Source organism: Camarhynchus parvulus, chromosome 1 (genome assembly GCF_901933205.1).
Source record: "Camarhynchus parvulus chromosome 1, STF_HiC, whole genome shotgun sequence".
NCBI lineage: Eukaryota > Metazoa > Chordata > Aves > Passeriformes > Thraupidae > Camarhynchus > Camarhynchus parvulus.
In genome coordinates, this window is record NC_044571.1 from 17,316,165 (window position 1) to 17,342,208 (window position 26,044).

Genomic DNA, 26,044 nt, shown 5'->3' on the forward strand with positions numbered 1-26,044 from the left:
GAGCTTTGCCTTTGGCATCAGAGCCTGTTTGAGTCCTTGGAGACAGCGGATCCCACCAGCAGCCCAAAGCAGCCGCAGACACAGGCTGAGAGCTTTTACACTGCACACATGACTTTTTCTACAAACACAGAGCAAACCCAGGTAAAGTTTTACCAGCTTTAATGTATCTTTTGGTGTGGTAATGAAAAGGATCATCATCAAAGAGGATAAGGACTATTAAAAACCCAATATTCTGCTACAGTGATTGGTTTATGGCCTCATTTGGCAGCAGTTTTATTTATCAGGTGTGCAGCTTCATTGAATGTCTTATAGCCCAGGCGCTTCAGGAGTTTATTATCTCCAGGACACTGTGCTCCTGTTCCAGAATAGATGGTATCTGGAACAGGAATTGTTCTGAGGCAAACTTTACTGTAGACCTGTTTCTCCAATGTGTCAGCCAGTTTTGGCACTCTGTCTCCACAGATTTCTGTGAAGACAGTAGGAAAAAATGTAGGCTGGAGATCACACCTTGCATTGCTGATAGCTTTTGCTGAAAAACTAGTGTTCTGCAAAGCACTACTACATGAAAAATAGCTGCACATCAGTTTCTGCTATTGCCTGCCCTTAGTTAAACCCGACTCAAATTTTGTAGTGCCACTTATGTGAAGGAACTTTTGCTATCTCACACCTTTGAAGACAGGAAGAACAAAACAGTAATGCTTGGAAATTGCCTGCTGTCTCTTCCACAACGCGGCAAAAGCTCACACAGTTGAAAGCTGTAAACATATTCCAACTCACATTTATTCACATTACTGCTTTCACATTGACGTGGTGCAAGATACTGCTCATTTCAGATGGGGCTACAGACATGCCCCAGTAAACTCTTGATATCTTTTAGACCATGAATTAACACTGTACTCAGAACATTAATAAATACTTGAAAAGTCTGTAAATGACCTATGTTGAACTCCTTTGTAAAAGTATTTACCTTATTTAAATGGATTTATTTCTGTGTCAAAATACATTACACAATGAAGTGATGGATGCAACTGTTCTGACAAATTGTGTGCACCTGATATGGTCTTTATCACTGCTGCAAGTCTGCATAAGTATGGGATTGAGCAGGAAATTATGAGGATTCTGCAGAGCCAAAAAAGATTTGATCTTAAGATGCTCATTTTGAAAGCACAGCAGCACTTCCCAGGGAGACCCTGTGGGCTGGTGCTCAATGATCTGATGTTCTGGCGATGCCTCAGTCCAGGGTGAAATGCTGGATGCTTCAGCCTCAGCCCAAGATGAAATGCTGATTGCTTCCAGCTCCTCTGAGCTCTCTGAGCACACCACAGCTCCCTGCATGGGCATGTGCATGTGTGTGTGCACTGCTCACCATGCCACGGAGCAAAGTCCAGCAGCCATGCTCAGCAATTGATGTCCCTTTTAGACATAGCCTTCGTGGCAGATGTGGTTGCCATTGATCAGGCTGAAGGTGGCCAGGGAGTGGTTGGTGCTCTTGAGGGAGGTCATTCGCGTGGTGCTCCTGGCCATGCTGTGGGAGCGGATGAGCAGGCGAGCCCTGCAGCACAGCAGCTGGTTGTTGAACTGCTTCCGAAAGCTCTTGCTCAGCAGGTAGAGAGCAAAGGGGTTGACACAAGAGTTAGTGAAGGCCAGGATCCGAGCACAGATGCTGGCAATGAAATGCAGCACTGAGGTGTCCACCTCGGAGTAGTGGTAGGAGCGGTACAAGTAGATGATGTGGGTGGGCAGCCAGCAGAAGGCGAAGAGGCACACGAAGACCAGCACGGTCCTGGCCAGGCGCTTACGGGACTCAATCTGGACAAAGAAAGAGAAACACAGATTAGCTGCTGTTCCCAGCTCAGACCAGGGGCTGGCTATTCTTGCCAGTGCTGCAGCTTTCCAGCTAACATATGGCACGTAGCACATCCAGAGCAGGGAAATCTGGACTGCAGGTGAACACAGTCAAGAATTCTCCTTGTCTCTCCTCAACCCCCTTCCCTTATAAACAAATAATTCTGAGAATTTATTACATAAGAAGTAGTCTTTCTTTTCCTTTCTGTTTAGAAATAAAATTTCCCGTGGCTTGTCACTTTGCAAAGTCCCAGCTCTGGCAAGAAATGTGTGGACAATCTGCATTAGTTATCCACACATAATATATACAATAATAGGTAATTTTAATAAATTACCTTATTATTATTTCTATTATTATAATTAATTATCATGTAGGAGTCTGGGATATTTCACAGAGCTCACAGGCAGGACATTCTGCCATGGGGCCATGTGGTGTATGTACACAAAAGTGCTGTCAACAGCTCACAGCCCTTTAAGACCAAGTTCAGCACTCAGAGTCTGAAGCAGATGGAGAAACAAAAAAGAGGATATTTTGTACTTAGAGGAACACCAAGGCAGCAGCGAGGTGGACCCTTCAGCTGAAAGCACTGGAACCACCAGGAGAGAGCTACAGGTGGTGAATAGATGGATGACCACCTCTAGGCATAATCTGAGCTTTGTCAGGGAAAGGTGCTTTCACAAAGCCAGCTAGCACGCAGTATAACCTTCATGCAGACCAGCCACACTTTTGTTTTACTTTTTGCTTCTACAGGCTTGGAGTCAACCCAAGGGTATTGCTCAACTGAGGGGAGCTGAGGTAAACCATACCTTGTCTTTTGCCTACAAGTGCTGTACATTAAGATAACAAAGCCACTGAAAAACACATCTCTCTTCCTTATGAATGCAAAAGCCATGAAGGAGTTTGCCCAAAAAGAGTGGACAGAGCTGCCCAGAAAAACCTGCTAAAATGCACCACTCCTTGGGAGAGGTAATGCAGCCAGAGTTTGCAGGATTGGAAAATGTAACATTGCTGATCTTTTAGGGTTCCCTAATGTTCTCCTCTGTGGTAATCCCACTAACGCTCCCCAGACACTCCTAGGGGATTAGCTGCATCCCGCTTCTGGTACTTAAGTAGGATGTGAATGGCCTGCAACTGCCCCTAGCCTCAGCCCTGCTGCCCTTGCTCCTGCCCCAGTGTGGCCACAGCACCTGGCTAGGCTCCCAGGACACTGCCCCATCCTCACTCTGCTTCCAAGCTCCACAGGTAAATCAGAAACTGAGCATTTTACACAGGCTGATCTGTTCTCAGGACAGCTGCAAGCAGGAAGCAGGCAGGAGAGACACTGCAAGCCCATTTGGACTTTATTTCTTGCCCCTTTAATGGCACAGACTAAAAATCAGCCATTGAGCTCAGGAAGGACTGACATGCACCAGATAATAACGTCTCCAGTGAGCAGGCTGAAAATTAAATCCTTTGAGAAAGGGTTCTCCTTGGCTAAACCATATATTCTTTTAAAATGTATTCTTAATTTGATATAGGCCTATTGAGGCCACATCTGCACTATAAAGAAAGGAAGCAATGCAATAAAGAAATCGATACCAGTTATCTCAGATGGAGACGTATAGCACTTGAATGCACTGCAGGACGGGAATGATGGACGGAGGGTGCTAGACCAGCCTGGCCTTTTGCTTTCTTTAGAGCTCTCTCCCTAAAACCAAAGGGGAAAGGGCTGCTTTTACTGCTCACTTTATTGCCACTAATCAAAACAGCCATCGAATCAGCAGAGAAATGGCCTGCGGGGGAAAAGATTTACGCACATTCAGAAGGGAAAAAGGATAAGGATTTCAGGGATCACACATCATTTGATGGGCAAAACCCAAGTCTTTCCAGCCTTCCTGCTTCAGCATAGCACCTGAAGGCTGGGTAAGATAATTTTGTTGGGTCAGTCTAAGGTGGAGGTGTCAGCTGGGTGCAATTGAGTGGACAATTGCTCAGCTACAAATGGCTTGTGTCAGTTTTGCTGAGGTTGAAGCATGCCTCAGTTAAAAAGAAGAGGTAAGGCAAATAAGATAAACACCTCAAGGTAAATAGGCTGTTTAGAAACAGGCAAGGCTTCATCCAAGGTCCTCCCTCTGACAAAGCAACTTTGTGAAGTTTTGATTTTCTCCCATATCACCCCTTTGCTTCAATCTGCAAATGCTGTATCTGCTCTGCCCCTTTCCCTAGTCAATACCTTTCCAGGCTTTGGCAAGGGTTTCCTGCTATGCTTGCCATGGTAACCACTCTGCCAAAGTCTCTGAACTTACAAACAGGAGGAGATGTTTTAACTGTTTAGCCCTGTTTTATGGCTTCTTTCATCCATTTTAATTCTTTTACCCCACCTAATCTATTAAAATCAGTACGACAGACATGGTCTGTCACAGTATAAATTTCCCTGTATTCCCTCTTTCCTCTCAGATTCATAGAAAATGTGGATTTTTGAAGAAAGTCAAATCTCTACCTGTTTCCTCACATGCACATTTCCTTCCACGGGGATGTTGTAAGCACTTCGGATCAAATTCTTAGCAATAAAATAATAATATACTGAAATTACAGATAGGGGAATAATATAAAATATGAGAAATGATGCCATTGAGTGAATTTTGGGATGCAGCCCATCTGAATGAGGGTAAGGAGCGCAGCTGATAAAGGTTTTATTAGTCCCTTTGTCATGGAAAGGGTGCAGATCTGAAAATACTGCTTCAGGGATGGCAAGCAACATGGATACAATCCAGATTATAGCAGCTCTCACACAAATCTTCATCAGTGCATGTGATGCTTGGATCTCCATTGGCCTTACTATAGCTTTATACCTAAAAAAACAAACAAAAAAGGTTATAGTTTATTGACCTCAACATTCAAACATAGTATTACTGCTTTTCCCTTCCATTCAGAAATAAAAACACAAACAAAACCATTCTTTACTCAAGACTGGATTTTTTCTGGTGTTTTTAATTTCAATATTTTTTATAGATTTCTCAATTTAAACCAGAGCCACCTGTCATCATTTCATTCAGTTTCATGTGTATTGATTATGAGTTCATTTAATTTGTAATTGACCCAACAAAGCACAGGGCTCCCTGACATTAACATGTTAATTAATATTAATGACATTAATATGTGTCCAAACAGCATTAAGACAGGAAGTGCAATCCTAAACTTCTCTTCCAAATTGTACAGCAGCTTATACCCCAGAACAGTGTTGAAGGAAACTGGGCTGAGATTTTGACACACTTTTCAAGCTGTGAGTATAGTGGTCTCCTGCAAATCTTATTTTTTCTCAAGCTACAAAGAGCATGCTGCCTGCTTAATTGTTGTTTGGTGGTGTAGCAGGCAAGAGTTTTCTCTAACTCAATGCATTGAGGTAAAGTAGCCAGAAGTGCTAACTGAGTCTCTTGCAGAAAATCACCATTATTGCTCGCTATTCTAGATACATAGAGACATTTTTTGACTTGAAATGTTGTCTTTCATGACTTCAGCCTTTCAGAAAATTGTGCTTTAGAATCCAAGAATACCAAAGAATTAAGCTTATTTGAAATTGGTGTGTGTAATGAGAGGAATGGAAAACATCAGAGCTTGCTGGAGCCCTGCTTTGGCAGGATTTGACACTCCAAGCAAGCCACAACTCACTTATGCATTTAAGGAACGTAGTAGAAGAAAACAAAAGGTAATTAGGAAGGAGTATCTACAGGTTTCACAAATTAGAATGGAGGGTCATTATTATAACAGTTACAAACTGTTGGATATTTCTTCCAGGATCTGCCTCACTCTGCCCATGGTGCACTTGGCTCCCCGTTGGTCACTGCTCCCTGGGGACCGCTGTGTGCCTGGGTCCTGGGCAGTCCCAGCCCTCTCTGGCATGGCAGGGTACATCCCATCAGCTCCTCAGTCCATCTCTAAGCTCCTTCCAGCATCCTGGCTCCTTCAGACAGCTGAAGTGGGTGGGCACTGGGATGGGAGCAGAGGCAGTGAGCACAAACACCCTGCCCGAGTGTGGGTGGCACAGCAGGGCCCCTCCATGCAGCAGCACAAACCAGGCTCTACGGACACTCTGTGAGTCCCCACCTGCTACAGCCTGCATTATCCTAAAACTCAACATCTGAAAGAGGAGTCCATCAGTCCTGAAGTGTTTTAATTGTGTAATTACTTTATTTGCAGGGTAAGCATGCCTTCAACTTCTGATTATATGCAATATCCTGCTCAGCACACCCAGCTTTCCCTCCATGTAGGTATATATGTGTCTATGTATCTTTGTGTATGATTTTAAACACACACACATATTTATATGCGTGTACATTTATGTATACGCAACTACATACATAGTGACATCCTTATTTTTATGAAGACTGCATCTAGACATTTTGTCATTTGCAGGTATTTCTTCATACAGGTATCTTGTGTAGAGGACTTTTCCTTTAATGTACTACTAACAACATGCTCGGTAGTTTGCTGTTTAAACACTTACTCTCCAAAGCTCTCCTTTTTTCCAGCTGCAGGGGCCAGACAAAGTATTTTTAAGGCTTGCTTAGCACCTCTTTAACTTTCACTCTGAAAACTGTGGATTAAGTGGTGTCATACCACAAAGCACAATCTTCCAGTGCCAGATCATAAACTCAGGCGAAGAACGTCACAGCTCTTAAACAAATATGATGCTCTGGATATTGCAGTCATAAAACAGAAGCGCTAGGCAGATTACTAAAGGGTGGTGTTAAAATAGCTCCATTTATAGTCTCATTGACCAGATATAGATTATTGACAGAAACATTAGCTCACTGAAAGTCTTCAGTAAATCTTAAAGAAGAGAAATGCAAAAGGAAATTAATAATATATCAAGGTATAAGCAAATTTAGTTGATTCAAAGGTCTTTCTGCAGATGTTTACTGTATGCTTATCAACATGACATGTTAGCATGATTATTTCAGGGATTGTCTTACAAAATATAGACAGCTGAGAGAAAATGTTCTAGTATTATGTTCCAGGAACATGGATAAGTTAAAGAATATAGAGAAACTGTTTAATTTTTATTAACATTAATGAGTTGTGGGAGCCAGAAAATTACTCCATTTCAAGTTATTGGTACATTTTAATCAGAGATGGCATACAAAAACAATTTAATTTGGACAGAACATAATTAGAAATGTCTAGGAATGCTGGCACTGACTACTAGGCATTTAGTGTATTTTTAAAGCCTCATACAGCAGATGTAAGAGAAGATATGAGAGAGGTTTTGCTTGCAAAGGGTTCAGTGTAGATCCATAGGATGGGAGTGAAAGAACAGAAAGACAAAACAGAGGAAACAAAGCTAGAAAACAGATTTTGAAAATATAAGTTCTCGGGTGCAGAACCACAGGTAGGTATTTTCTTAATAGCCTGACAATCAAATAAAATTATTTTGCTGACTACCTGCATGACTTCCTTGATGGTGGGTAAATTTAAGCAGAAATCTCTATTAATCTCTGTTAGTCTCCAAGTATTGATGTGTGAGTGATCAGTACTGATCTGGTAGGAATCCCCATTTCCAGCTGCCTTGCTGATGTGGCAGTGGGTCTCTCCAGTCTGTGTTCCAGCATTCCACTCTCCCATGCCAGCTCAGGCTCTGGACAGCAGCTGCAGGGGCTGCTCCTGGTGAGGGCACAGGGGATGAGGAACTGTGACCCCCGGCTGGTGCTTGGGCTGGGACACCACTCGATTTTCCTGTTGCTGGTGTTCAGGATGTGAAAAAGCTGCACCTCCTGGTTGGCTTCTGAGTGGGGCTCAGAAATGCCTTCACTCCTTTACTTTTCCATACCACTTTCCTGGCAGGGTCAAGCCTGGGGTTTATAATTTATTTGACATTTCTTCAGAACTTCATCCAGGTAGACTGGATTTGAGTAGCAGCTCATTCTGCTTTTCAGCATGTGTATTTCCAGTTTGTATGTCAAATAGTATTTCAAGTTTTCACAGCTTTGTCCTCTGCCATTTGTTTTTCAATGAGTTAGCCTGAGGCATGCAACTTTCCCATATTTAACATCCAGCATGTAAATATTTCAATCCACTTTGAAGGAGACATTGATGACTATACCTATACACCTTAGAGGAGCCATGGATCTCATGGAACTGAGCTTTCAGGCATAATTTTTAGCCTGGGTCGTAACATGGCCTCTGAGAATGTGTGTCACATTTCATGCTCAACTGTCTGCAGTAGATCTAGACATGGCCCTGGACTGATCACCTCTGCTGCTCACACATTCAGTCTCTAATTATTGAATTATTGTTTGAAATATAGATATTCTTTTTAGTTAAACTTCTTTCCCTATTGGCTTTTAAAGAATTTTTTGAAAAAAGTTTAAAAACCAGAGGTACATTAAAAAGACACAGAGGTACAATTCACGCACTGCAACAAAGCCAAAACTTCAAAATATGCTTTGTGAAGATTCAGTTGAATAAAAAAAAGATACAGTCAAGAACTCATGCCAAACAGCCCAGATGAAAATGACTCAGATGCTGATCTGATTAAAATATGAAAGAGGTGCTGCCCTTTACTACTGCTCAGTCTTTGAATTTCTGTGTTCCCATTGGTGAAGCAGCCAGGTACACTGCAGCTGCCGATCACCTCCCAGCAAGGATGGATGCCAGTCAGCTCCTTGTCTTACAGTCTCACTCAAAGAAGTGAGAAGAAGAAATTGCTCATGGGGCTATTCTAAGTGTGCTTAATGTAATTGCAATTCATGAGGCACTGTGAGGATTCCCCTGCTCAGGAAATCCTCCCCACACCAGCCACAGTGACTCTGGTGCCGTCCCTGTTCTCCAGGGCAGTATTCAAGCCTCCAAGAGAAAGCTGTGAGAAAGGTGATTGTGTTTCTTCGACCCAGAACACCTGATCACTTTTTAACCTAATCCCAAAAATTCATTGTGGACTGGAAGGAGTCCACAGAGCATATGCATCTCCACTGAATCCTTGAAAACAACTTTTACACATCCCTTGGGATCTCTATCGTGCTCATTGAGTAGCTGTTTCTCGCAACTGAAACTACTGAAATGACCACAAACCACTAAAATGTGGCACACCCAAGGTCTTTCTGTGGCAAATACTTTTCCCACTGAGGTTACTATGCCAGGGAAACAGGAAAACTGTGTCATTGTCCCTGTGTTAATAATAATGTAACTAAGGATGGCATCACCTAATGTACTCTAAAGCTTGGGGTATGCAAACATTGGTTAATATCATGCACTTAGCCCCAAAGCTGCAGCTTCAAATATAAACACAGAAGTAGCTGCAGCATGAAAAAGACACTTACAGATACACTGTCCAAAGATACCAACCAAAATATGGCCCCAAATGGATATCAGTGTTCCCTAGGTGTAGTTTTTCTGTTGGTACAAAAATATTTTATCCATCTTTGTGCTCCTCAGCTGAGCCAAGAAAATACACGTCACCTGAAGCATGAACAGGCTTTGCCTTCAAAGCCATACTGCCTATACATTTCTAAGCACAGAAGGGCTGCAATTTTGCTCTCTGGGGAAGAAAGGACCTTATCCACAAAGACTGCAGCCTCTGTGCTTCCTTCATGGCTTTTTCCTGTCACCTTCATCCACTTACTTATGCCTGCTACAACAGCCACAAAAATTAAATGAAAACAACTAAAGCATGGGGAGGAAAATCAGATGTTTCCCTGGGATTTTAAACTAATTTAGCTCCATATGGCTAAGTCTCTGGTTTTGTGTTTTTGGTTTTTTTTAGGGAAGTAACTTTATGCTGTGTGGAGAAGCTGGTGCTATAGGCAGCCTCAGCTTGCTCTCCTCTTCCATGACTGCTTGGTATTAATGCTTTTCTCCCTTCCCTTATGACAGCAAGGAAAGCTAATGTAGATGGCCCAGGAGTGTAGGGAGAGAAAATGGCTGAAAAAGACTCTGCCACAGGGTACTGCCCTTTTCTATCTCAGTCCTTCCAAGCACGTCCATCTTTCTACAACTTAACATCACACTTGCAAAAATGTAAGAGAAAAAAAGATCTGCCCATCCTTCCTCCAGAGAAAAGGGACTGTGCCCCTCCAAAATGAATTTGCAGCAGTACTTAAATGTCAAGGAAAGTCTCCTCCAAGTAGTATCATCTGTTACTATGCCCTACATCTTTTATATAAAAAGATCCTGTGCCCCACTCCTGAATTTTTATCGTGGTTTAAAATCCAAGTGTATTAAAACCTGTTCAAACACGATTTCAGAAGCTTTGCCCACTCTTGCTTTATTACTAATCCCACTGTTTAGACTGCATGAGGCTGGTGAAAAGATGTACATATTGCTACTTGCTTTCTCTCTGAAGTGAGAAATCCACTTACAAAGTTTTAAATCTGTTTGAACTGTGCTCTATTTTGAGAAGTTGAACTAATTTGAAACTCAGACTTAAATAAAAAAGTAGGGATTGGCTGGAACAAACTGATGTCTTACAGAAACAGTCATGTAAATTGCTAAGAGGTGAAAACACTGAGTTCCTCCCAGTTCTAGAAAATGAGCTCCTGAAGTTGCCATGACTTCCTGTGGTAAGGATGAAGAACTGCCTCTCAGTCAGCATGTCCCCGATACTACTTCTGTTCCCACTTGTAACTGATATAGTGAGAAAAGTGCAATTTGCAGTCCCTCTGCTCCCCACTCATCTGTTCCCATTTGTAAGGTTAATGGCACATTGGTCTGGTCCTGGCCTGAGAGCAAGCCAAACACAAATCCTTTCATTAAGATTTTGCAATTAAGTTCTATGAGCATCACATTAATGTTTTGCCCACATAATATGAAGGACTGGCTCGATTACCATCCAAAAAAGCCTCAGGCAACAGAGAAAAAATGATTCCATGGAAAAACTACATAAATGAAGAAGATGGAGCCCTGTTGAGTGTGAAGCTCCACCTGGAAAGCAAGAAAAGAGTCTTGTTAAATATACCAAGAAATTTATGACAAATGCAATGCCACAAACTTTCTTTATTGTTTCCACCATGATGTTATGAATATTTATAGCTCTGAAGACAATTCAGTAAATCCACAAAATTGCTAGACTGTCTAACCCATCAACACACTCCGACAACCTATTCTGGGTCTATCTGCTTTCTGCATACTTAGTTAAGATTATCATTATTATGCATGATTCTTGACTGAACATCTGTTATTAAAATCTTTAGTAAATTGCATATGGGCACAAAGACATCTCTAATGGGCAAATCTTAAATACATTGGCAGGTACTGCCTACTTTCTCTTTTTATTAATTTAACATTTAAATGGAAAGAAAAAGGAGGCATTGATAAAAGTGGCACAGCTCTTACTTTTAAAGCATATGTTCAAAATTCAATCTGTATACCTGCATACAGCTACGTTATCCTGGAATATGGACAAATAAAAATCTCAGTATACGAATGCTTAAGTTCAGAATTGAGACAGAATGTTTTAGAGACCACTGAACTGTACTACATACTGGTGAAGGAGACCTTAAACACTAATCATTTGATAGTGAATATGTTATTCCTAATCATAGCCATAAACAATTTAAAATATTTCTGAAATTAACTATAGATATAAAAAACAATGGATTAAAAGGTTACTGCAGGAAACATTGTGAGCTCCTTGGACATCAGAAGCATCCTCTTTACACCCAGGGGAGTTATTCCCAGAAGGTGATCTTCAGCTTCATGCCAGGTTAAAGATTTCAGTGGGGCCAGCTTCATGGATCCTTGCAAACAGATGTGAGACCTGCTGTCTGAAGCAAGCCTGGGACCCATCCATTTACAGAACCACAGAATATGCTGAGCTGGAGGGGACTCACAAGGATCATTGAATCCAACTCCTGGCCCTGCACAGGATAACCCTAAGAGTCAAACCTTGTGCCTGAGAGCATTATCCAAATGCTTCTTGAACTCTTGTCAGGCTCAGTGCTGTGACCACTTCCCTGGGGAGCTGTTCCAGTGCCCAGCCAGCCTCTGGGTGAAAAACCTTTTCCTGATATCCAACCTAAACCTCCCCTGATACAACTTCAGGCCATTCCCTTGGGTCCTGCCACAGAGCAGAGATCAGGGTCTGCCCGTCCTCTTCCCCTCATGAAGAAGTTGTAACTGCAGTGGGGTCTCTCCTCAGTCTCCTCCAGGCTGAACAGACCAAGTGACCTCAGCTGCTTCTCATACCCTTCCCCTTGAGACCCTTCACCATTTTTGTTGCCCTCCTTTGGTTGCTCTGTAATAGTTTAATACATTTCTTACATTGTGGTGCCCAGAACTGCCCCCAGCACTTGAGGTGAGGCTGCCCCAGTGCAGGGCACAGAGGGACAGTCCTCTCCTTTGCCAAGGGACAGTCCCATCCTTTGCCAAGGGACAGTCCCCTCCCTTGCCAAGGGAAAATCCCCTCCCTTGCCAAGGGACAATCCCTCCCTTGCCAAGGGACAGTCCCCTCCCTTGCCAAGGGACAGTCCCCTCCCCTGCCCGGATGGTGATGCTGGGCCCCTCTGGACACAGTTTGGAAACAGCCTTTAATTTCAAAACGGGCAAGTTCCCACTCAGCTGCCCCACACCAGCTGAGCACTGCACACATTTCTGTGTGCTCAGTGCCCGGGCGCAGCCATAGGGATGTTCCTGCCCGAGCCATGTGGCACCAGAGCACGAGCTGGTGTCAGGGTTGCGATGTGCTGAGCGTCTGGAGGCAGCTGGGACAACTGGTGCTGGCACGGGGCCACCAGGCGTGAGAAGGAGCAAGCCCCAGGGGTGCTTCCATCCAGGGCTTTACTGCCTCAGCCCATCTCCAGGCATGCCAGCAGCCTGGGAGTGGAAGATCTGCATGCCTGAGGATTGAACTGTGACCAGGGCAACTAAAGCTGCAGCCTCAGACATGGACTCTTCATGGCCCTAGAGAATCTGCCTTATTTCTGCTGAAAGCACTACCTTTGGTGCATAAAGACAGAATCACTGAGTAATCTAAGCAGGTGGCATAACTGCTGGATATCCCACACAGCCAGTTATAGAAATTCATTAGAGTTTCTAAAAATGGCAGTTTTTCAACAGAAAAAGTCCTGCCTGTACAATAAATCAATATTGTACCTTGTTTTGATAGAGAAAGAAGAGATCATCATTGACCTAAAAATTAGCACTTCCATAAGGTATAGAAGCTGTGGTGTGCTTACATTAATTTTGTGGAAATAGAATAAAAAGCTAGATATATTTAGAACCAAGGCCAGGTTGGATGAGGCTTTGGGCAACCTGGTCTACTGGAAGGGGCTCCTGTCCACTTCTGGGGGGTTGGAAGTAGATGACCACTAAGGTCTCTTCCAACCCAAACCATTATTTGATTCTATGATTCTGTTAACTTTGGAGAAGCAGATTTCCTAGATTTCCTAGATTTCCTAAAGTTAAAAGCAGCTTTCTAATCAACTGACTGAGAATACAAATCTAAAGGGGTATCACTAACTACAAATTAGTTCCAGCCTGCTCCCTGGTGTCTCCCTTCTTGCCATGAAAAAAGCACAGCAAAAAGCTGCCCTGGATAACAGAAAAGGAGGAGTCATGCTAAAACCTCAAAGAAGTAATTACAAAAATCAATATGCAACAGATGGGGGAAAAAAAGCAAAAGTAAATGACAGCAAGTATTGGAGTTTTAAAATGTTCATGACTGATAAGGGAAGCTGAAGGAGCCAACAAATTATCAAAGGTCCCTCTGCAACAGACAAATGTGCATTTTTAAATGCATCAGGAATAAAAAAATTCAGAAACTCAGGCATACACATAAATAGTGAAGCTATGAACAATGATGAGACAAAGTGAAAAGCAGTAACTTGATAGTAGTCTTCAGGACCAAATGAGCAGGAGATCTGTGTGGTTCTATACTATGTGTGCAGCACTACAGATGTAGCAGAAAACTTGTGAGCTGTATTAAGAAAGCTGTGAGCCAACACCTGCTAACACAAACTAATTTCACACCAGCAGGCCTGAATAATTTACACCTAGGAGTAATAAAGGAACCAGCTGAGGAACAGGTGGAGCTAACTTTTTTACAAATCTTGAAAAAGTGGTGAATTTCCTTGGAAGTGGAGAACTGTCTTCAAAGATATGATGTTCAGAAAAGCTGGATGGTGTGACCAAGAAAAGTGCAAATATTTGTGCTGCCCATGGCCAGTTGCAGAGGGAGTAAGAGAGAGGTTAATCCTGCTAACAGGTGATAATTAATATGTCTGTCTTGTTTAACACACAGCAGATGTCAGCATTGTTTTACCTTGTCACAACATAACAGGGGGTGTAAATAGGGTGTGGGCCATGCTGGCGTACAGAGGAGCTGCAGCTTTTGGGGGCATGTTGGCACAGGTGACTGTGCATGTAGATACGCACATGTGTGAACCAGGGTACATGTGGTCCTCCCTCTCCTATCCATGCAATCCCTGTCCCACTCCCACAGGATAGGGTTAAAATTAGGACTCCTGGTCTGGGAAGGGGGGATTCCAGGTGGAGACCCTGAGCCCCCTGCTTCCCTAGCAGTGTATCAAGCATGGTAGTAAAAAGCAGTGTGTGGAACCATTCGTAGCCTGGGTTCTGGGAACCTTCTCTAGCTGCAATGTTATTTATTGTGTGTATCACCTGCCTTGAGCAGGCTATAAAACCTTGGCTGGAAAAGTCTGCAGATGACACAGTGGCTAACCAGACTGAGAATGTTGTAGAGTCATTGGGGTAAAAGGCCATAGTCTAAAATAAACCATTTTAACTCAGTTATGTGCAAAATAGTAAATACAGGAGCCAAGTGAGCTGGAGATACAAAAAAATTAGTGCTCTGTTAAGAAAAGAAGAGATAAAAGAATATATTAGAGTGACTCTTCTGCATGTGACAAAATGAGATATCCTGTGGAATTCTCTGTGTCATGGCTTTAGTGTAATTCCATATAAAGCTAAGCCAGTTATAGGATCCTTAACTCCCTTCTGTAGTTTCAGTAAATGTAGGTGTCATACGAGATCATCGCCACTACATGAACCTTCAGCAGCATGTAGGGGCTGAACAATCAATTGGTATCCTTGACTGCTCTAATCATAGAGCCATAGAATAGCTTGGTTAGGAGGGGATCTTTAAAGGATTAACAAGCCCCCTGCAATAAGCAAGGACATCTTCAATTAGGTCAGGCTGCTCAAGGACCCATCCAATCTGGCTTTGAACACTTTGAAAGGTGGGGTATCCACCACTTCTCTGGGCAAGCTCCCTCCAGTGCCTTACAACCCCCACCATAAAAAATTTCTTTCTTATGTCTAACTTAAACCCACTGTCTTTCAATTTAAAACCATTGCCTCTCATCTATTACAGGCCTTGGTAAAAAGTTCCTCTCTGTCTTTCTCATAAACCCCTCTAAGTATTGAAAGGCTGCAATAAGATATCCCCAGAACCTTCTCTTCTCCAGACTGAACAACCCAAATGCTCTCAGCCTTTCAGGTTTGCTGTGAGTTGGGTTATTATGCAGTGGTTAGAGGTAAGACAAATTTCAATTTGAAATATGACCTCAGTTCTAAGAGGAGAGGGTAACAGAGTGCCAGACACACCAGAGGTGGCAGAGTGATGTATGTGCCTTTAGTCTGACTGCTCAGAAAGCAGCCTCAGGTCACTGGATATATTTGTTTTAATCCAAATCCTGTAAGATACTCAGTAGCCTCTGTGCACAGGTGTGGGCAAGAACTACTGCTGAGTTGATGGCTAATGTGGTATCTCCTAGTTCTGCATCCACATCTCTGGTTCTCCCAAATAATTTGAACATTCATGTCTCAATCTCATGCTTCAGGGTTGCCCAAAGGTGTGAAGAAACATTTTTTCTCTCAGGTGTCACGGTACTGTTTTCTGTCCTGCCTTCCCAGAGAGCTGCAGAGACTGACTGTGGACAGAAGGCAAGCGAGGACAGGATGGGCTGAGCTCTGACAACGCTTCTCCCTTTGATGCTCTACAGTTTTCTGCAGTCCAATTAAACTGATCACTAGCCTGGCATAGGAGGGGAGTTTCTGCAAGGCATCTCTAGCTTTCTGCTTTTCTCTACAGCAGAGCACTTGGCTTGCTGCTGGGTTGCCTTCAGGTGCCTCAGTACTGTGAGAGGCCCATGGACTGTCCCTGTTTTCTGCCCCATGGCAGAAGGATTTTGAAAGCCCTTGCTCTTCCTGAGATCCTGCACAGCAGACACTGTGTGTGGGGGTTGCAGAGCCTGCTATGGGCAGGAGATCACAGCCCATGGTGTCCTACATTGTACAGGGTGAGGTGGGCACCTGGGTGTCAAACTGCTGAAAAACAAGGTGAGGGGGCTCCATAGGGACTGTGGTGAAGTCTCTTTCCAAAATAAAGGAAAACAGGTTGTTGCAAGGGTCGTCTCTGAGCAAAGCAGTTACCGGATGCTTCAGAGCATGGTTGTGCCTGCTCCTACTTTTTCAGCTCAGCTACCTCCTACTCTTCTCAGCCAGGCTCTTGTCCGCATCTGAACATCAAACAGTAAGACATGAACTGATGGGTCCACAGTAAGCTCATCTCCTTGCCTGAGTGATGGTGAAATCCCAGCCCACTGCTGGGACACACAGCCAGCAAATTCTCTGCAGCTGGTTGCTCTCCTTAATAACAGTGTGTAGAGCACCTCGTACTATGAGACCATGACAACTGATTGGGGGTTTTAGGTTTTACTGAAATGTAAACAATAGGTAATCTGACTTTTCTTCCTTTTGATTGCTTAAATATTGACAGTCTCCAGCACATTAGCACTGACTTTAAACTCAGATTTCCATACCAGTCCCACTGCTATAAATGGAAGCTCTAATCTTCCTGGTTATAGAAGTACATCCATTGTGTTTTGGCCATCTGCTCTGGTTAATCAAGATATTAAGAAAGTTTGTGCTGTTTGATCAGTTGCTCTTGGTGCAGATGGATTCAGAGGCTGAGGAAATGAGAGCTAAAACTAAGGGTGTAAAGAGTGTTTATATTATACTGACACAGTGTCCAGCAACCAGGATCAGCTGAAGAAGATAGGTGTATATCACCCTGCATCCATCAGCACATGAAGGGCAGCAGCACAGATACTTGTGTCAGTGGCAATGGTGGAAATGGGGCTGCCTGGTGCTTCAGAGTGAGGGAAGGCTTTGGGTTGGGCCCCAAAGTCCCTCCAGTTTTCTTCCCTGTGACTAGAATGCCCAGAACACATCCTAAACTACTACGGACTTGGCACTTTACAACTGATGGTATTTTTTAAAAGTGTCATTAAATCAATGAACTCAGGGAAATCTGGGTTGATTTTTCATAGCTTTTTATTACAATGGGATGCTTCCCTTAGTCCGGTAGTGGAGATATAAGCCAGTGATTGTAAAGTAAATTAAATGAACTGGCACATAGATATTACACGTCCTGTAGTATTGTAGGTAATATTAATAGTAGGGTCTGGAGACATCTAAATCACAAAAGTGATGAGTCCACTAAACAAAGACTTTTTCATGTTTCAAAGTGTTTGTAGAAATTCTGGATTTGTTTCTTTCCTTGCACTGCTGCTTTTTTTAGGAGTGTTGTTTCAAAGTTTTATTTCTTAGATAAACAAACCATTATATAAGTTCAGAGGAGCATCAAAATTTGTGTTCGTGGTGCCATTTCAAGGGACCCAGCAGAGCTGAGACCCTGCAGCATTCCTGCATCCATCTCTGCACCCAAGGCACTAAGGTCAACATTTCCAAAGCCAACATCCTCATTTCAGGCATCCCACATGAGTGCAACCCTGCTTTCTGCAGCTGGTTTTACCACTGTAAGCCACCTAATCTCCCGTGTAATGTCACTGCACATGTCTCAGCACGCTTTCATCCCACCACGGACTGCAGGCAGCCCCGGCTGGCAGGCATGCTGCAGCTTCCCAGTGCTAGAATCCACGTAATCCAAGGTGCTTAAAGTAAAGATGCTGCTTGTAAACTCCAATTACATTTTACATTACTCTGCTGTGTGCTTGCAAAACCAGCATTGCTTCAGGAAGGTTTCGCTGCATGAGCACCAGGGCATTTCGATCTTTTGCGACGCCAGCCTAACAGGGAGGAACTATGATCAATGCTTGACAGCCTGGCTAATTCAAATGCAAATGTACATACCCTGTCAGTCACGGGAGAAAGCCAATTAAATAAAGACATCTCCCATGACATGGGCAATTAAATAGTTGCTTTTCCTCTTGCTGTGCAAAGATTTTCCTTAATTTCCTGTCCCTTGCTGAGACAGCCTTGGCTGTTCTGCCTGGGCTAGAAGCTCAGGTGTCACTGCTCTCACGGCTGCCTCTGCACCGCTTATCCTTGCACTGAGGAGGAGGTGAAGGAGGAGGAGGAGGGCAGAACTCAAAGTCCTGTTTTTTGTGTGATAAGCTGAGCAGTAGCTGAAGAAACCGCTGGCTCAACAGTGCAGAGCAGCGGGGCAGATAGCTGTCCTTCCCCTACCAACCTCATTTACAGTTTCTAAAACACACAAACATCATGCACACACATGGGCTGCTTGTTTCCTCGCTCTTGTATACTCAGCATTGGCGCCTTATCACTCATGGAAGGTGGCTGGAAGCACAGCACACGCCTTAACCCTCTCCTGGCTGCTCTGAAAATTTGACACACTTGCAGGAAAACAGGTGTCTCCTGACAGCTTCCACTGCTCCTGCAAATGCAGCCAGACAGATGCAAGCACTGTGCAGACAGTGGAGTGGTCCCAGAGGAAATACATTTATAATACTGTTAACTTTGTTTTGCCCTTTCTTATATATTTTCTGAAATAACAATGAAATCTGAAGGAAATCTCATGATTGTACACAGACCCATCCTAAGCACCTAGGGATGCTCTGGCTGTCCCTTGCTGCTCAAACCTGGGCAAGCATGCTCAGCTGTGTCCATATGTGCCCAGAGCACTTGCAAGCTGGGAGGCTCCCACTGCAGGAAAAGTTGATGTCAGCAATTTGTCCCTCTGTTTCTCCTTGAGAAATGTGCAAGTGAACCATCAATCCTCTGGACAACCTTTCATTCTGGTGGGTCAAACCACTGAGCAGCTTTAGGCGCTCTGTGCTGGCACTCAGCCAAGTGTTTGCAGTCATTGGCAGATGAGAGTTTCCTAACACAGGGCAAAGTGGAAATGGAAATAATCAAAGTATACCTCAGGAAGGCATATACTGATGCACTGATGATGTGAGTGCAAAAACCTACTAAAACTGGGCCCCTTGTTTTCAGAAGGTGATCCAACACATCCGGGACAATTTCTGCCATTGTTATAATGCACAATAAGTGTCTCACACTCTTACATACTCTCTCTGTCCATCACACCTACCCACTGCTTTTCACCTTGTGTTTCAATGCTCATGTCTCTGGAAACGGCCCTCTTGTATCACACTCCAATGCTTTTCTCTACACATCAGAATTCTGCTCCCTGTGATGTCTATCAGGTATCACCATGATATGTTCAGTAATGCCAGCAGTTGTTTCCATGTTTGCTTTTGTCAATGGAAGGATGCTGAAACCAAGAGGGTTTTATGATAACTTTTTGCAGATGATGAATTATAGACAAAAGGTCTGTAGTACACTGACAAGTCTCCCTTTCCTTGGAGACAGTGCCATGTAATGCTATTCAGAGCAGGAGGTTTAGGGGGCTTTTCTCTTACATGGCCTATGGATTGATTAGTGAGAAGAGGGACATTCACACGCCTCATGTGAGCATCTCAGGTAGGATTCACCTCACTGAACATTAATCATCTTGCCACCATGCCCCTTTTTTCTGTTTTCCTTCATGCAGTGCCATGTCTGTCATCAGAAATGGGTGTCTATGAAACCACCCCACATGCCAGGTTCAGCATCTCACCTGCAGGTGTTGGGCTTCCAGACCCTCCACAGCCCCCAGCCAGCATCACCGCACAGGTTCACATTCAACTCACATTTTGGAAGTTTTCCCTTTACATTTTAAGGTTATTTCCCTAATGATTCTGACATGATTAACACTGGGGTCTGGAGTTCAGAGTGACAGTTTTAAGGAGCTAGACTAATTGGCTGTGAGCTGACAAAATATAGACTGTATTATTTTGTAACAAAATTAACCCAGCACTGCTGATAATTCATCAAAATAGAAACTTCTGCAAACTCAACAGATAAGGGACATTTGTGTTTCAATGCACAGCATATTAGATTCATAGGCCTAACAAAGTTACAGGTTTCATTATTATCTCCTTCAGCAGTGGACCACAGGTGCATTAGAAGAGGGTAAAATGATCCCTTGGAAATGGAAACATTTGATCATCAGTGCAGCATGATGGTTAACGGGTTCCTGATAAGGCTGAAGTTCGGAACTTGAAGTCACAAAACCCCAAGCTTGGCACAGCTGCTGTTTTCTGTTCTGTTCTATCACTTCAGGCAAAAAGTGCTATTGATGTGCTTCTCAGTAAAAGCATTTGCAATGTTTACTTTATGCAGCAAGTGATCAGATAGCAATAAATATCTCTAATATAATCTTCTTTACAATGCATTTTTGTTTTCCTTACACCCCTTAAAACACATTACAGCTTTAGAAAGATGTATTTTCCTTAAGAGATACTTATTGTTTTCTCAACATTTTCTTCAGAGCGGTCAGAGGAGATCCAGACACCACATCAAGCACCATATCAAACTCAGGAGCAAAAGTGCATGTGGTCTTTCACTAGTGCAGGTTTTTTCTACCTTCACAGCACTTTTAAAAGCATACTGCTTTAAGACTTTTATCTACACATAGGCCTGTTTGTCATCTGCTGCTGGGACAGACAGTGCTATTTTTATATATCCCAACACAGAGGAGAGGACAAACATATTGACCATTCTGTCTCTGAAACACCAAGGAGCTCCTGCTTTAATTGAGACTGTAAAAAGTATATTGAAATATGTGTGTGAACTACACTAAAATGTGAACAAAAGTAGTCTGATGTTTTAAAGCAGCTTAGCAAGGGACAGTGGCATGCAAGAGACTATCCAAAGCAAACCTAGTTTCACTTATTTGTGAGCAAGGATACAATCCCCATGTCTTTTTTGATCACAACAAAACTGAAATAATTTTTCACTCAGTACTTCTGTGTCACTTCAGCATGGTAACAACGTGTTCCTTAATCTCTCTTGGAAGCATTCAGAAAATAAACCAACATATTTACTGCACATTATTTTTTACTAAACATTATTGGAAACTGAAGTTTCTGAACCAAAAACACAGATCAGTTTTGACTGGATAAGGGGCAAACTGTTTAATCAAGGGAAATACACTGGCTGTGGCAACTGCGATTCCTGGCTTCAGGCAAGCTCATTTGAATATTTGAAAAATATTTTATGAAATATTGTCTCACATATTATTAACTTTAAGGAAGCAAGCCACTAGAAAGAATTGATTCTCATTGCACTTTAAATTGCTGCTCCGGAGCCTTCACACTTCATGAAGTATGGATCAATTATATTTTTGGCAAATGTGAACATGCTATCTTTTAGCAGAGCTTCATTAATGGCATTTTCTTTCTCTGGTTTTTAGCTTTAGCTTGATCTGCTCTTGTCCCTCTTTGAATTAATGTAGACTATTAGCTAAATTGCACAAACATTTAGTTCAGAAAAAGTATCCTGTGTTCAGTATGCATCCTCCTCAAGCTGTATGCTAATATTCATCAGAAATCACCTGAGGTGGTTCTTCTTCCCTCATCACATTAAAAAGAAACATTTTACCCGAAAATACAAATTTATAATTGTGCATTTTATGGAGTCATAATTATGCAGGCTTCTTTTCAAGGCAACAGCAGCCAAGCTTACCTGTCAGCTGAGAGAGCAGTGAGAGTAAAGACTGACACCCCTACAGAGGTGAGCTGTATGAAGGGGATAAGTTTGCATCCAGTTCTGCCAAACAGCCACTCATCAGCAAGGTACCTGCTGGCATCCACAGGCACACAAGTCACTAAAAGCAGCAGGTCTCCCAGAGCCAAACTGGAAATGAACAAATTAGGGACATTTCTCATGGATTTCACAGTACAGAAGATCTTAATCAAAGTGATATTGCCAATAAGGCCTATCAGAATGATGATCCCATAGATAGTGGGGATGGCGTAGAGGAACGCTGGGTAAAACCAGTCTTCCCCCAGGAGGGAGAAGTTTGCACTCTGGTTCACAGAGATGTTATAGAAAATGAAGTTCTCTGTTTCTAGGTCTAGCAGAAGGCACTCTCCAGATGCCATCGTCCTACTTTGCTCTTCTCAGAAAACAGCTTTCTTCTTTGAAAGTCCTCAAATTAATTTCTTGCTTTAATTTTGCTGCTCCTTGTGGCTTTAAACAGCCAGAAGAGTTTAAAAGTCATATCACTTTGTGACACATCTTGTCAATAACCCAACCAAAAAGCACCTGCAGCTTGCTCCACAGTCCTGTTTCCATAAGGTGAAAGTAGAACCTGTTTTAGCATCGTTTGAATTGTGAAACTTGCCTTTTCCTCCTCGACTTCTCTTGCTGTTAAGTATTCCTCAGATCTGGAAGGCCAATTATCAAATTCAAAGACCAGCAAGTGGCAGGCATTTTCTCAAATGGGGCTCGTTAAACTCCCAGCTTCGGCTCTGCCCGGCAGCTCCTAGTCCGAAAGCCGGGAGTTACAGAAAGCAAGAACTTTCGGGAGTTGCTGCCACGCTGCATTGCCAATCTCTCCCGCTTTCGCCGCCTGCCATCGCCAGCCGGATTTAAAGCGAGGGGGGAAAGCGGGGCTCGGCTGGCGGCTGGGATCCTATAGGCAGGATGTTCTGGACGTCAGTCCTTGCGCTGCTTCCCAGGGTGTGCGCGGGCTGCCGGCGGCGCTCCGGGAGCGGCGGCAGCGCGGCCGCCTGCTGGATGCTCCGGGCAGCGCCGCCCTTAACCCTTCAGCTGACAAAATACACATCTGCTCACTCGGGGCTCCTGACGTGCGTCAGCGGCTCGCCACACACTCCTCCCCCACTCAAAAAAACCCAAAATCAAATCTCCCCCCGCAAAAAAACCCAACCCCAAATCTCCCCCCAAAAAAACCCAACCCCAAATCTCGCCCCCCCGAAAGAAAACCCACCAAGCCCCCCCAAACAAACTACAAAAAGCCTCAAATCCATCAAAACCAAACAGCCATGCCCCAAACAAAACAAGCAACCAAACAAAACCCAACCCAGGCAATTTCATACTGCAAACAATGTGTTCAGGAAAGCCATCCCACCTTCTTAACTAAAAGCACACCTATTTTTCTTGCACTCCGGTATTCAATTAATCCAGTGAAAGAGAATGATGATATAAAGCCAAATTCATCTTCCCCTCTCCTCCCTAGGCAGGTGAAATTAATAAAGCCAATTAGGATAAAACCCAATATTGTCGTTAAGGTGGGCAAATGAATATCAGCACTGTGAGCCTGAAGTTTTACAGGGAAACCTTGATTCTGCACACTTTTATGTTAATTTTTTAGTTTGGAGGTAACAATGCCAAGAGACAAAGTTCAGCATTCTATGCAATAATTTATATTTATGAGGTATCCATCACATTGGCATCCATAGATAATGCATGTCGAGATGAAACAGAAAGAAATTTGCTTGGCTTATAACAGTCTGAAAAAACTCCTTCTTAGAACTGAATTAAGATATAACTATTACTGATGCCTTATTACTTTATAACAGGCTATTTATGAATATATAGGAGGACTTTCTGGACTGCAGACATACATAGTTAATTTGGAAACCAGCCTGCAGAATTAAATGAAGCTGTACTTTAAATTTTCTCTCACAACTGCTAATTTTTTGCAGGCAAAAGAATGTTTCACCAACTGCTAGTGTTACTTGGAAGTGAGAGGGGAGGCAATTCAAAGCAGGCATTAAAGTGTGATCACTGGTTTCTGCATAAAAGAAGCATTTCAGGACACATTCTGGAAAATCTCCAGGGGTTTGAAAGTGGTGTCCCAGGGTGGGATTTGAAGCAGGAGGCTTCAATAGCTGCTTTTCTGCCTCATTCTCGTGACCCGGGTCAGTGTTTTCAGCTGCTTTTCTGCTGTCCACTCTAAGTCAACAAAGGACTTATGTGTACTCTTAACTTTAAGTAGGGCTACTTACATATGTTTTTCAAGCCAAACACACACGGCAGTGCTGTGCTGAGAGCTTGAGAGTGCAGAGGAGAAGTCAAATTTTCCAGTGTTCTTTTCAGACAGAAGCCTGCTTTTAAGAAAAGGCTGGAGGTTACTACAGTTAAAAGCAGAGGACACAGAGCAACTGTGCACATTCTGATCGGGGCACTTCTGCAGGTCAGGGCCAGTTCTGGGCAGGGCTGCCAGGCTGGCTGGGTGCCATTGGCAGGCAATGCCATATTTGGCACAGCAGAGCCAAAGGCACAGAGAGGAACTGTGGAGCTACTGAAGCAGCCCTGCCACACACCATGGTGGGACACCTCTCCAGAATATCCTCAGCATACCCGGGAGCCTGGTGTAGAGGCTGCATGACAAAGGGATGCACCCCTCCTCCCTCCCTCCCCCACACTTTGCCCTCTGAGCATTGGGATAAAGAGGAGAGGACCCTTCTAGAAGTGGAAGCAGCCACGTGGTGTAATCCTGATGGACCCCTGTGCCCAGCAGCCTGGTCAGTAATTGGCAGTGACCTACCCTGAGTAGGAGGTGGGGACTTCTTGTCTCCTTTCCCGTTCAAATTACTCGTTGGCACTGGGATTTGTAAATCCACCACTCAAAGATGTAACATCTCTAGCTTGTAGAGCCTTCCTGTTCTGAGGAGGCTGTAATTTGATCCTAAGACTCCTCCCGTGGGACACCTGATAAAACCCCACGGCCCCAGGTCTGCTCGCTCCCGGCTCTCTGGGCTCTGCTCAGGCTCTTGGGCTCCTGCTCCCCCTGGCACAGGGGGGGAATAAAATGGACTCTCGTGCTACACAAAAAGACTTGTCTCGTCTGTTTTCCCTGCCGCCAGTTGTGGCCTCCCTGGATCGTGATCACATCACTGCTGCCACACGCTGCTACAAATGGTGGAGAATGGTGGGCAGCCAGTGAGGAACCTGGACCGGCACCCCTGTGAGTCACCTGCAGACTGATACCCCCTGCGGGACCCCCGTCTTCCATGGAGGTAAAATTCTTACGGGGAGGGGAATTCCCAGTAAGGGCACCAGCATACGGGGACCGAGCAATGGGATGACAGAGACCCGCGAGGACCAGAACCATCTGCACAAAACGCAGCTGCGGGAGCTGGGGCGGCTCAGCAGGACCCTGCGGGAGGAGGACAGCCGCACCCTGAGGCCATGGCAGAGCACAGAGCCCGCGGCTCAGCGGGACCCTGCGGGAGGAGGACAGCCGCACCCTGAGGCCATGGCAGAGCCCGCGGCTCAGCGGGACCCTGCGGGAGGAGGACAGCCGCACCCTGAGGCCATGGCAGAGCCCGCGGCTCAGCGGGACCCTGCGGGAGGAGGACAGCCACATCCTGAGGCCATGGCAGAGCCCGCGGCTCAGCGGGACCCTGCGGGAGGAGGACAGCCGCACCCTGAGGCCATGGCAGAGCACAGAGCCCGCGGCTCAGCGGGACCCTGCGGGAGGATGACAGCCGCATCCTGAGGCCATGGCAGAGCACCGAGCCTCGCAGCATCACCAACAGCACAGTGTGCACCAAGTGCTGCAGGGCTGGGCACATCGCCTCCCACTGCAAGTTTGCCAGGCCTGGGGACCCGCAGTTGGCACAGGACAAGGCACGGATGGACAAGGAGCGCCTGTCCCTGATGGCCGAGCTGGGTGAGGCCCCGGCGTCCGTGAGCTCCAACACTGCTCACAACAACAGCCCCTTGTCCAGCAGCCACCGTGCTGCCAGCCAGGCCTGGGGACAGCCCCCCTGAGCCATCCCCCCGGATGAGCTCAGTGCCTCGGAGAACTGCCCCTACCATGGGCTGCACCGGGGGCCAGGGGGTCCCCACAGCTTCCCCCAGCCCATAGCAGGCAAAGTGTCCGGGCATTTGTACGAGCATATCGCCTCTGTGTTCCTTTCAAGATCCCAAGCCTCTCTCCAAAGGACAGTAAGCATCAATACCCGTGTTTCACCTCTGGAGTAACCTGCATGCATTAAAAAAAAAAAAGAAACAAAAAACAACAACAAAAACAAACCCCCCCAAAACACCAAAAACCTGGCACAAAGTTACTTAACAAGCTGTTGGCAGAGTTGTGAATAAAATGATGCAGGGCTTGTGAGCCTGGTCCTGCATAATAATGGT

General features: G+C 44.5%; 1 protein-coding gene across 1 annotated transcript; it reads right to left on the reverse strand.

Moving 5' to 3' along the window:
• Positions 1-1,416: 1,416 nt before the first annotated feature.
• Positions 1,417-22,032, reverse strand: GRPR (gastrin releasing peptide receptor). The gene is made up of 3 exons (XM_030955382.1): positions 21,614-22,032; positions 4,326-4,677; positions 1,417-1,809 (listed from the first exon to the last, which is right to left on the reverse strand). Exons 1-3 carry the CDS (start codon positions 22,030-22,032, stop codon positions 1,417-1,419), a joined length of 1,164 nt encoding a protein of 387 aa, XP_030811242.1.
• Between the last annotated feature and the right edge of the window lie 4,012 nt (positions 22,033-26,044).